This window comes from Drosophila arizonae, chromosome 3 (assembly GCF_054131065.1).
Source record: "Drosophila arizonae isolate 15081-1271.41 chromosome 3, UAZ_ARI_1.0, whole genome shotgun sequence".
In the NCBI taxonomy this organism is placed as follows: domain Eukaryota; kingdom Metazoa; phylum Arthropoda; class Insecta; order Diptera; family Drosophilidae; genus Drosophila; species Drosophila arizonae.
In genome coordinates this window covers 12,516,044-12,529,034 of record NC_142923.1, presented here as the reverse complement: position 1 = coordinate 12,529,034, position 12,991 = coordinate 12,516,044, and the positions used below count along the sequence as shown (strand labels likewise).

Sequence of the window (12,991 nt, the reverse complement as noted above, 5' to 3'; positions counted from 1 at the left end):
AATGTATATTAAATATAATTTAATTTTGTTTTATTTCCTAGATGGATTAAATTTGTTTTTACTCTTCATGTGTTTAATGTGTCATTAAAGTTGATATTAAATTTGAATATTATTTTGTGAGCTTAGTACAAAAAAAAAAAAGCAAAAAAAAAAAAAAATAATAATAATAATATAAGCAAATGAATGAAATATCATTAAAAAAACACTAAAATTGAGCTAAATTAATAATATGTTTGCTTTTAAATTTTTAAATAAATTTTTAAATAGAATATATTAACATTTTTTCATTAAACATAAAAACTAAAATATTAAAATTTGGTTTTCGCAGATTATTATATATTTTTTAATAATTTATCGTAATCATTCTCATAATTCATGCTAAGCTTATTTCTTTTCTTTTTTAAAAATATATTTTCCGTGTTTTTTTTTTAAGAGCCAGACTGCGATATATTAAATTAGTAATGATATACTTCCATCATCTAAGTCAAATTACAATCAATTATTCTCTTCTATTTATATGTTCTTTTCGTTATTTTTTATACAAAATCCTAAGACTTCACTCAAAGCTAAAGATTTAATTTCATTGCAAATTAACGGCTTAGGCGTAACCAAAAACCAATTAGGCGAGAAAAAATATATAAATAAATACACCCACCCACTCACACACATACAGACATGTTACACACACTTGAGTTTATCCTGTTTGTACGGCCATAAGGCACACAATGAAAATCCGAAAGGAGCACAACAAACATTTATTCTGCCACTCAATTCTAAAGCAGACCAAAAATTTCGCTTCTCTCTTTTTGCAGTTATTAGAAGCGCAGCCAGTGCGAAAGACGAGTCTATTAACAGAGCAAACAGCCTAAAAGAACTGAAAGAATAAGGGCGCAGCAGGACAGCGTGGAAGGAGGCAAAATCCTTGGCAAATCGAATTGCTAAGCGGCTGCCAATGAGACGACGCTACACACACTGCTGTCAGCAGGGCCATCTACTGGAGCAGCAGCTGGTAACAGGAAGCTGGCTTAGCTGAAGCTGGAAGGGAATCGAAACAGTTGGACGGTTTGGCAAAAGCCGATTGAAAATTTGCTATATTGACATAAGGAAATCGTTAGCCGGCTTAGCTAGCTGCCAGTTCGGCAGGCACATTTAAAATTAAAAAATCCACCAACAATATATACACGCACACGTATATATGTATGTCAAGGCAGACAAAGTGTTATGCTAATGCGAGTGAGTGGGCCATGAATATAACATGACTCAGGCAGCTAAGCTCAGCCAAGTGATGACAATAAGCCCTAAGATGAGCAGCAGCAAGCTGGAATAGAAAGACCTCGAGAGAGAGAGAGAGAGAGAGAGAGAGAGAGAGAGAGAGAGAAAGGCAAGAGTAGCTTAGAGAAAGCACATTATAGATATTAACCTAAAGAGTGAGAGAGATTCTTGCACTGAAATGACGGAGCTGAGACGCTTGGAATCACTGCATAAGCAGCATTCGCTGCGCGGCGAACGTGTGCCACATCCGATGCTGCTGCAGCGCTCGCTGGCCGATTTGGCCGGCTGCAGCTTGAGCAGCGGCGGCAACAGCGTGGCCAGCACCACCAGCAGCAGCACAGCCACTGCCACCACAGCGCTGCACCAACAGCAACAGCAACAGCAGCAGCAGCAGCAGCGCAACATAGAGTTCGATGAGCATGACATTTACTATGTCTCGCCCTCTAAGCGAAAATCGGGCGTGGCACCTGTTGGACCAGCGCTGCGGCCGGCCAATGCCTACGAGGCGAACAATAATATGAACGGCAATCACAATGTGGTCACCTTCTCGGATTATGTAAGCGAACGCGTTGCCTCCATCAGCAGTTCGCATCGTGGCTCGCTGAAGCGGGCCAAGGGCCGCAGCAATCAGTCGCTCTGCAGCTGCGATGCCGGCGACGAGGCGCAACTGCAGCCGGACGCAGCGCGTCCGCTGTACGAGTACAGTTTGGAGCGACGCCGCAAGACGCACACCTACACCTGTGAGCAAAACGCACAGATACTCATGAGACTGGAGCGCGAACGTAATCGTAAATTATCACTGACTTCTATTGGCGGAGGAGTCGGCGGAGGAGTCGGCGGAGGAGTCGGCGGCAGCCAGGGCACAGCCGAATCGCAGGTAAGCAGGCAAATGCTTATGTTTATGTAATTGGAATCATGAGCAGCCCGAGTGCCAGGCACGTGCTGCGCGTGTCCCAACTGAGAGAGGCCCTACTCAATATATATATATATATATATATATATATATATGTATGTATGTACGGCCTGTTGCAGGCAAATTTGATAGGCAAACAATTCGCGGCACGTACTTGGCCCAACAACAGCAAGAACTTTGACTGACAGTTGGGCAGCTGGCACATGGCATATGGCACACGGCACAGAGCACGGAGCACACATAGCACCTGCCAACTGCCAAGTGTTACCTTGCTGCCTATCCAGAGACATGGCTGTGCCAGTGTATAATACAGTGTACAACACACTACACACAAGTGCACAGATTGAGCAAGCACTTTGTTAAATATTCATAATAGATTATGAATAAATTGCTGCTAAAGCTACTCCACTACTAGCATAGTTGCATTCTCAGCCGAAGTCTCAAATGAAAATGAAATGACAATAGACAAAGCCAAATAGAAAGTTATAAGGATTTTAGATTTTATCGTATATTAAAATAGGTTTGCATACGTGAAGAAGTAATGGCAATGGGAGTCTTTAGGAAAATCTGGCTAAGAAATTAAAAAATATTTCAGATATTACTTCAGCTGCTAAAATTTTTTTCTTTTCAAATTATAATAGAATAATTTAATAATAAAAAAAATTAAATGAAATAAAGTAATAATAGGCATAAATGAATAAAAGATTTTAATTAACATATTATTAATATATTTGAGAATAATATAATAATATAATAATAATAATTAATATCTATTTAGCTTAATAATAATAAGAAAATATTTTCAAAAAATCTAAGAAGCCATACAACTAATAATTACAAAAATATCAAACATGTTTGTAATTAATAAACTAAATATAAATATTAAAGAACGACTACGAATTAATTTAAATAAATATATAAATAATTTATGGTTAAATGTAGTAATAAATCATTATTAATAAATGTAATTAATCATTTTATATTAATATTCTATTGTTAAATTAATCATTTTAATCAACTCTTGATTTGAAAAATATTATATAAATACATTTATTTATATTTGCTACTTTACTTCAAAAAAATAAATCCACATTGTTCTTAAATGTAATTCTATATAAAAACAAATATGTGAATCAATATGCATTAATTAATTACACATCATAAGTTGGTATTATATAAATTATGATATTTGTATTAATTATACTCATAATTTCAAAATTAAAAAAATATTCAATTTAAATATATTGATATATATTTACAAAATTTCTTTAAGAGAATATTAAATCACAAAAACGTTTTGAATATTAACAAAAATTTAAAAAAGATGCTGCCATGCTAAGAGCATGTCGGATAAGCCCAACTTCCTGGAAGCTCAAAGGCTAACAAAAGTGACTGGCCAAGACTTAAAATGACTTTCTTATGAATTTAGAGTTTAAAGCCACCCAATGCCCGCTGCTGGGAAAATTTGAATTATGAAACAGCTAAGATATAGCAAACTTCTACTTCTTTTTTACGTATAGCATTAGCAGAAGAAAACTTTGCTCGAGGTTTTCGTTTAAAACTGAGATGAGACTCTACAGTTTACTTAGCAACTGTAGAACAGAAATACAAAATTTAATGTGTAATGGTTATATTTTATTTTATTTTATTTATTTATTTATTTTTTTATTTTTTATTTTTAGCTAACGTTATGGAATATTTCTCATATTATGTTCGGTTTTAAGTTGAAGTTAAATTAAAGCAGAAATTATTTGTATCTGTTTCAACATGTTTCAATTTGTATATATTTCACATCAGTTAAATTATCTAGTCGGCATTCAGCTTACGAGTCCAACTTAGCATGCCACGCCTCCAAGTAGGCGACTGGCTATAGTTCGACTCGAATAGCTTATCATATATATTGTGAAACTAGTTCAGTTCTCCAACAGCGAGGATTGTAAACATATACACAGTAAAACGAAAAAACGAAAAAAAAATATATATTAAAATATTTTATTATACGTACAAAAAAAAATATATATATACAAATATTTGAAAGAAAAAGGTTTAGTTTAACACTCAACACAATTAGCTAGAGCAAAGGCAAAGGACTTCAGCATGGAATTGAATCTGAGCAGCGCCGTCTCGGCGGCCACCATCCAGTCGGGTTCGGTGATGATGAAGGCGCGCAAGGCGAAGAACAAGAAATTGCTGCCGACCTTCGATCTGTCGCTGGAGCAGAAGCAGGACATCAAGAAGGCATTCGATCTGTTTGATACGGAATGCACTGGCTTCATTGAGGTAAAGGAGCTGCGCGTGGCCATTCGAGCATTGGGCTTCGAGCCCAACAAGGAGGAGATCAAAAACATGATGGATGAGATCGATAAGGATAAGACAGGAAGGATTGCGTTTAATGATTTCTTACACTTGATGCGCTTGAAAATGGCCGCCAAAGATGCCATCGAGGACAGCCTAAAGGCGTTCTCCTTCTTTGATGATGATCGCACCGGTCAAATCAGCTTCGCAAATCTGAAGCGAGTCGCCACCGAGCTGGGCGAAAATCTGACCGACGAGGAGCTACAGGAAATGATCGACGAGGCTGATTTGAACGGCGATGGCGAAGTGTCACGCGAGGAGTACTTAAATGTGGTGAAGAAAACCAATTTGATTTAGGCAGACCTTGGACACAAACACGGGGGAAAAGACCTAAAGACACTGACAATCTTTGATGTATATATACATCATATATACATCAGGCAGCCGCTTTGCTCTCACTAAATCACACATCACAGAAGACAGATTGAAGAAGTTTGGATATGCTTCGGTTAAATAAAGCCCTCTTTAAGGAAACACTACCTTCCAGTAAAAAATGAAATTTATTATTATTATTATTATTTTTTTTTTTTCGCAATTTCACATCTATTAAAAGTGCATTGGATCCGGCCTGGTCTGGCCTGGCCTTTAGCTTTAGTTTCGCTGCCTGCCATTTGTCACAATTAGCACGGCGGAACTTCAATTACGTATAAAAAAACATGGCCTCCCCCTGCTCGCATTATCACGCACAGCTCGGCTTTATAGCTAGATGTGCTTGTGTTTAGTTTTTATATTTTGTGCTCAGCTCAGACCGCTGTCATGCATAACAAATCTCTTTGACACATTTGATGTACGCGTTTGCTGTGGCCCCAGGCTGGCGTGTGTGTGTGTGTGTGAGTGTGAGTGGCTATGTGGTAGCAGCTGATGCTCCACTTTGCCGAGTTGTTGCAACGAATTGCGGCAACAATTTCGTGGCATGCGTGGGTGCATTCCAGCCGGATTCTGGCCAGGCAAACATACTCGTTATTTAGTAGCATCGTTTAACTTTTTATTTACGCTATGCTTTGCATTTAGCGCCATTTAGTTGTTCCAGTTTGACTTCGGAATACAAGTCAAGCCAGCGGCATTAAATTCATCAGACTGCTGCTCCTGCTCCTGCTGCTGCTGCTGCTGCTGCTGCTTGTTCGAGGCGAGGCCATGCGGCGTATACGCAATTTATGTGACAATTCAGTCAACTAACGCCGCCTGCCTGCCAAGCACTTAACCCACTGAACAGTGAACTCTGTCTTAATAAATCAATCAGACAATTGATTACATATTCAATACGACGAGTCGATAAATTAAGACTCAACTGCAAATGAGAGTGAAAAAAAAAGAAAACAGTACAATAAATTAAGTCGAGAGAAGCTGAAGTTTTAAAGATTTAATTGAAGTGTTTAAGTCTTTAATGAGTTTGTATATCAAATACATATATACATACTTCTCTATATAGAAAGATCAAATTGATGTGCGCATTTGGATTGCCCAAGCTTGAACGTAGTCTTAACTACTTTAATTAACACCCTAACCACATGGCGTATGCGCAATAAATATTTTATACACACTAAAGGCCAACAAATTTATTGTCTGCTTATGAGAGTTTCTTAAACAAAGTTATTTCAAATAATTACGTACGCTAAAAACAAAAATAAAATCTCCAAATATCCATTGATGAAGTCGTAAAGTTAAGAGGCTGTCGGGTAATTACGTGTCCAACTCTGATAGAATTCCGAAGAAAAAAAAATAAATATTGAAATAAAACTAAAACAAACTTGTGCATTTATAAAAGTTTTCGTCTTGCTTATTGCTTTTGGCAAATCGATTAAAGAGCCAAAGCGTAACAGACTTCAAATATATACATATATAGTAGATATAGAAGCAACACTCAATTTTACGAACATTTAACTAAATACCCGGTCAGACGAGCACACTGCCCAGCCCCTGAAAGCCAAAGAAAATTCGAATAAAAAGGAGAAAACTACTAAAATGTAAAAGGATCTGCTCGGAGCAACAGCTACGAAAGCGGAGCATAAAAAAAGTTTGGTGCAAACTACAAAACTGCCATAACTCAACATTACACCCAACAAACACACACACACACACTCACACACACAGACAACTGCGAGCATATTCGCAAAGCTGAGCTGGAAAAATGTTCGTTGCTGTAGCGGGAAACTTGAAGAGAAACAGCACCAGAAAAAAAAAACAATGATGAATGCTCACACACACACGCATACTTACATAAATTATGGTAAAAAATTGCACGAAATTGCAGCAAAGTAGACGAAAAATGATTATAAAATGTGCATTATGAAATTTAAGGCGAGACAAAGACGGGCATAATTCAAAAGAAGAAAAGCGCACGCAGAAAGTCAGCAAAGAGAAAGCTAAGCTAAACGTCGCGAATGTAAAATAAAAGATATATACTTATACATATATATAGTTATGCAACGATATATCAAGCAATTTAATGCTCAACAAGTAAGAAGGCTCCAGTCGAGACTGCTCGACTAGGAGATACCCTGAACCCTCCAAGCTGATATTCTAATCAGTCTGGACTTTTTTTATGCACACATACATACACATGCACTTATCAGCACGCGCTCTGCTGACTGCGCAGTTAGCAGCGACTGCGCTTGGGCTGCGCTGCAATGTGGGCAATATTATGAGAATTTATTTGTCGAATAATTTCTTTTGTAAACATATGATCTTAATGAAACTTTCAGAGTGTAATCATATGGTAAATATGTTTGTACATTCCAAAGCACAAGTCTCTAGTACTTGAAATGCGTTTTTTACAAATTGGGGGAGAAGGGGGCGTGGTATCCAAAATCTGTAAATTACAAAATCTTTGTATCGATTAACTTTATATACAACACAAATTTGAAGACTCCAGGTCTAAAAATGCTCAAGTTAGGCTACAAAAACAAAATCAATTTTTCGATTATTCTCGATAAAAAAGTTATCGGACGATTTATCGAAAAAATAAAGCAAACTCGTACTGCGTATGGTACACACGAGTATGCATGCCAAATTTCAGCTCTCTAGCTCTTATAACTTCTGAGATCGACGCACTCATACGGACGGACGGACGGACGGACGGACGGACGGACGGACGGACGGACGGACGGACGGACGGACGGACGGACGGACGGACAGACGGACAGGGCTATATCGACTCAGCTCGTCACGCTGATCAAGAATATATATACTTTGTGGGGTCTGCCACGCCTCCTTCTGCCCGTTACATACTTTTTCACAAAACCATTATACCCTGATTTCCCATTTTCAATGGGTTCAGGGTATAAAAAAGCAGCTAGCTGCGGTTAGCCAAGTCCTGCGGTGCCACTCTCATAGTCGAGCTCGGCCCGCCAGCCGCAGCTTCCTCCTCCGCCCATCCTCATAAACATGGCGTCCAATTTGTGGCATAAACGCCAAATAAGCATATACAGCATGCTGCATAATGTTGCATACTTTGGGGCGCCGTTAACCAGCACACCCAGGGGGAGTTATGCATATGCATATCCATGCTAGAATGGCTTCTACTTGAAGCGAAAGCAGCAACAACAACAGCCGCAACGGGCGGAAATCAGAGAGAAGAGCAAGATGCAAAAGAAGTTCAAAGTGCATATGCAAGCATATTTATGATGCCTGGGACCTGAACCCGTCTCTCAGCCTTTAATTAGTAAATATACTTTGCAAAGTTGAGGTCGCCAGCCCAACTGGGAGCTGCTTGAGAAACTTATGCACAATAAACAATGACTAAAAGAAAGATGAGCAAATATTGTCGTCTTGTAGTAATTTTTCTATGTAGTTGCTGACTAATTAATGTAAGAACAATAAATAATTTCACTATGCGGCATTTTCATCTTAATTTAATAGGATATTAGCTAAGCTTTTTTAAGCAGCAAAATATGTTTCAAAAGGCTCGATTTTGTATATATTTTGTATTATTATTATTTGTTATTTATTTACTTCTTAATATATATAAATGTATATTTGTTTCAAATATTTATTTATATATTTATTTCTTTATTTATTTTTTATATATAAATAATATAAATATATATAAATGTATATTTGTTTCAAATATTTATTTATATATTTATTTCTTTCTTTATTTTTTATATATAAATAATAATAATCAATCTTTATATATATATGCAATTCAAACAACTAAAATTGCTGAAGAATTATTGAACATAAAATAGAACCAGCAAAATGCACGCCCCTTTCAGAGTCAACCACATTGCTTATTTGATCTATCAATCCATAACAGCCGACAAATTTGCCAATGTAAAGTCAATTTAAAAGTCTCAAAGTTAGGGCCATGCATATGGAAATATTAGATTAAAAATTAAGTCTTATCTTTGCTGAACCTAACACCTCACTAAATATTTATATATTCCTTATTTGAAAACAAAGACAAAAAAAAAAACCTTTCTCTTTGGCTTAATTGGCTATTAGAAACTTTTTGGGAAGCATAAAAAAAAAAAAAACTTGAAGAGCATAAAATCAGCGCGTTGCTTCATGAAAATTTGGTCAGCCCGTTGGACAGGCAAAATATGCAAGAGATGCCACCGCAGAATATTTGCATAAATTATTTAAGTTTTTTTTTTCTTTCGACGGCGACAGGCGTAGGAAATTACCAGCATCGTGTAATGAAAATATGAAAATTTTCAATTTCCACTTAAGCAGCGGACATGCTCCTCCATGAGCTGAACTGAGCTGAACGACGACAAGCTGGGGACAGACAAGGGACTGGCAGGGGACTGGCAGGCAACTGGCAGTGGCAGGACAGGACAAGACTAAGTAAATAATAAAAATAATCAACAGGAACACGACAGGCGACAACAATAATAACGAGAAGCGAAGGACCAAACAGATTGGTAGGCATCGCGAGGAGAGGACGCGTAGGCCTGCTGAGAGCCCCAACATAAAGCAATCAAAATTCAAAGGAAATTTTTATTAATGTCAATGCGTTTCGTTTCGGCCAGACGTATAAAAATAAAAAGCAAATCAATGCAAATGTATTTCCCGTAACTGAATTCAATTTCAAATCCCCGGAGCGTCGGTGTTTCATGCTCAACGAAAATAATAATAATAATAATGATAATAATGATGATGATGATGATGTTGATGATGTTGATGATGACGCCATGACCTGACCGTAACCAATTCAATTAGGACACCAACACCACGCACTTAGATGGCCAACTGGAAGCTGGGCAATAGCAATAGCCAGGGCTAAAGAGAAGTTTCCCTTTAACTCAAATAAACCTTTTTTTCTTGCTCTTTTCGCACGCCCTCTCACTGTGTGCGTGTGTGTGTGTGTGTGTGTGTGTGTGTGTGTGTGTGTGCGCTATTCTCTGCCTATAGCATAATTAAATTTCATGTAGCCGTTGGGCAGTTGCAAATGCATGTGCTGGCCAATACAATTTCACCAATTCGCTAGAGTGCAGCACGCACTGAGGCGCCGCATTAAAACATATTGAAAACTCTTTGAGCATCAATAATCCAGGTTAATATATATTAAGGGGAGAGAAGTTTAGGCAACTGAGGGGCTATATATAAAGAGAGCAAACTGTTATGTTGGGACATCGCATGAAAATGGGAGAGCCAAATGCAAAGAGTTAAAGCACATTTTATTTATTTATATGTGTACTGAATTTATATAATTATATATAACATAATTGATACTTCGCCCGAGTTCTCTTATTCTCTTCAATACACTCGACTATTATGCCTGCAATATGGCTTAGTAAACTGTCCCATAAGCATACGGCCAACTCTCGGCGCTTTGCTCTTGGCCGGAAGTTTGCCATGTCGATTGAGTTAATGCAATTTCCGCTTTTGTGACAGCTGTAAATTTTCAATTTATTTAACGCCTTGTTCTTGTTCTTGTTCTTCTTCATCATCTTGCAGCTAAGCGACACGCCCAGCTTGTCGGATGTGGACATCATACCGCCTGTGCCGCCGCCGCCTGCGCTCAAACGGAACGGCAGCATGCGCAGCCTGCGTCTGCTGCAACAGCTGCAACAGCAACAGCAGCAGCAGCAGCAACAATTGTTGCCATTAGCTGTCAACAAGAGCAACAACAATTTGGCAATGGGCATGGCTCAGCTGTGCAGCAGCGATCTGCTAGAGGACTGCACCAAGACGGCGCTCGATGATTGTGCAGCGACGTTGCTGAAGTGCGCCAACAGCGGCAATAGCAACAGCAGCGCCAGCAGCAATATAAATGTCAAGCCGGATCTGTGCAATGGCAATAGCCACGCCCACAGCCTTAAGAAGTCACACAAGCCCAAGCACCCGCCCTTTGCCGCACACGAGGAGGACAACATCTTTACGCCGCACTCCCAGAAATCAGATCCCAGTTTATGTTTTGTGCCAGCCGCAGCCGCACCAACAGCAGCTGGAACAACAGGCAGCGCAGCAGCAACTATTGCTGCCGCACCCAACAAATACAATACAATCGGGCCGAGCAGCGATTATGCTAGGCACTTGGCCCACTATAGCCGCTACCTGCAGAAGCAGCATCAGCAGCAGCAATTGGCTCACTTTCAGCAGCAGCGTTGTCGCTGCTTCTCCCAATCGCTGCTCAACTTTCCAATCAACCAACAGCAGCAGCAGCAGCAACAGCAACAACAGCAACATCAGTCACAACAACAGCAACCAGACTCCAAGCCGAACCTGGGCATTCTGCAGCAGCTGACAGAGCCGGCAGCACATATATTTCACACCAGCAGCATGGACTGGACGCTGCCCATGAACAGTCGCAGCTTTGGCAATTTGGTGGACATTGATGGCGGCTGCCGTGTGCCGTATCAGAAAATGCAACAATCATCGGCGCTGGCCTCCTCCAATTTCACAATGAACTCCTTCGATAGCGCCAACAGCAACGGCATACTCAAAGAGCGCGACTCGCAGTCACATTTGCCAGCCCACGCCCACTCACATCCACACAATCATCCACATGGCCATTCGCATCATTACCATGCACACGATGTGGCCCATTCGCTGCTGCATCATGCGGCCGTTGGCGCCAGTACTGGCATTCCGGCCACACCACAGAAACATCATCAGCTGCACTCGAGCGTCACGAGCATCATGCCCTGGAAGCATCGACAGTGCCCCAGTCGCGGCTCATCCAGTTCGGGCACTAACTCATTCCGTAAGTTCACAAAAATAACGAATTTATAAGACCTTGATATTATAATATAAGTATATATATATATATGTATATATTTTTTTTAATTCAAATTAAAATTATCTAAATTTGTTATTATTTAGTTTTTGGCTGTATTTATAAATATTTCGGAATCTAATTTGAATTGTTATATTTGCAGAATTGTTTAGGTATTTTTTTAATTAAATATTATAGATATTTGTATTAATTAATTATTATTATTATTCAGGGTGTTTTTATTTTATTATTATTATATTATTATTCTTATTACTATTATAATTATTTTTATTTATTTTTTATTTTAAATTTATTTTATTTATTAATTTATTTATTTTTTTTATTTATTTATTTATTTATTTATTTATTTTATTTTTTTTTTTTTTTTTTTTTTTTTTTTTTTTTTTGAATAAAAATATTACAGTTTTTAATGTTCTGACTTTTGATTATATAGCGACAGACATTTTTTATAAGTTTTTGAAATCAAAGTTATATAAAAATTTATTTAATTTGTTTTCCTATTCAAAATGAATATTTTAATATTTATATATAGTTATGTTTATATTTACTATTCTTATACATGTAAATAAATATATTTAACTACTGTTTTTAAGTCACAAATTTTTATATATGTATGTATATTTTGTTGTATACATACATATATTAAGCCAGCTTGCCACTCTCTTCAGTTGCAAATCAAAGAAAATACACATAGTTTATGATCATTAGCATCTGTTAAATTACACTTTATTTCACTGAGAGTTTCCAAATCCAGTTAACTACAGCAGATGGTACACCCATATAAAGGTGCTAAACTATAATCAGCCGTGATCACTGCATTAGTTCACTCAGTGTGCGCATCCCTGGTTTGCTGTTACCTGGCATTGCACTTGTCGGGCCCAGCATCGACCTGTGCCTTTGGACAGCCGCCCCTCTTGGGAGGCACACACAATTCTATTTAGTCGTTAGTCGTTTGATTGCGCCCCATGTAACATGGACGCTTAATGTTAAACGTTGCCAATGCCCGCGTGACTTTGTCGCACTCATCAAGCGCACATCACTCGAAAGGCAGGGAATGATGATGCCGCTGCTGTTGCTGTTGCTGCTGCTGCCGTTGCTGCAGCTCGTTAGTTCAGTGCTCGACGCCCACCAAAAACTGCGTTGCGTAGGATGTCCTGTCCATGTTAAATTTATGCAAATCGCTGATGCCTGCAATGCCGCCCACCACTACTCCGACCACTTTAACAGCAGCCGCAGTAGCAGAGGCAGTCGCAGTGGCAGAGGCAGCC

The 12,991-nt window shown here is 38.5% G+C and overlaps 2 protein-coding genes across 3 annotated transcripts in view; both read left to right on the top strand.

The window, feature by feature from the left end:
• Positions 1 to 12,991, top strand: part of LOC108611514 (uncharacterized) — a 179,707-nt gene that overhangs the window by 106,047 nt on the left and 60,669 nt on the right. For both annotated transcript variants that reach the window (XM_089465035.1, XM_089465036.1), the window contains exons 5-6: positions 813 to 2,149; positions 10,442 to 11,690. In XM_089465035.1, coding sequence (XP_089321161.1) covers positions 1,451 to 2,149; positions 10,442 to 11,690 — 1,948 coding nt within the window. In that variant the 5' untranslated portion in view covers positions 813 to 1,450. The remainder of the gene's footprint in view (positions 1 to 812; positions 2,150 to 10,441; positions 11,691 to 12,991) is intronic.
• LOC108611519 (uncharacterized) lies at positions 4,057 to 5,039 on the top strand. The gene has a single exon (XM_018004211.2). The coding sequence runs from the start codon at positions 4,283 to 4,285 to the stop codon at positions 4,835 to 4,837; it is 555 nt and encodes a 184-aa protein (XP_017859700.1). The 5' UTR covers positions 4,057 to 4,282; the 3' UTR covers positions 4,838 to 5,039.

Bases quoted from the DNA above. Each gene is read 5' to 3' on its own strand.
- LOC108611519 (XM_018004211.2), top strand. From the start codon at position 4,283: ATGGAATTGAATCTGAGCAGCGCCGTCTCGGCGGCCACCATCCAGTCG.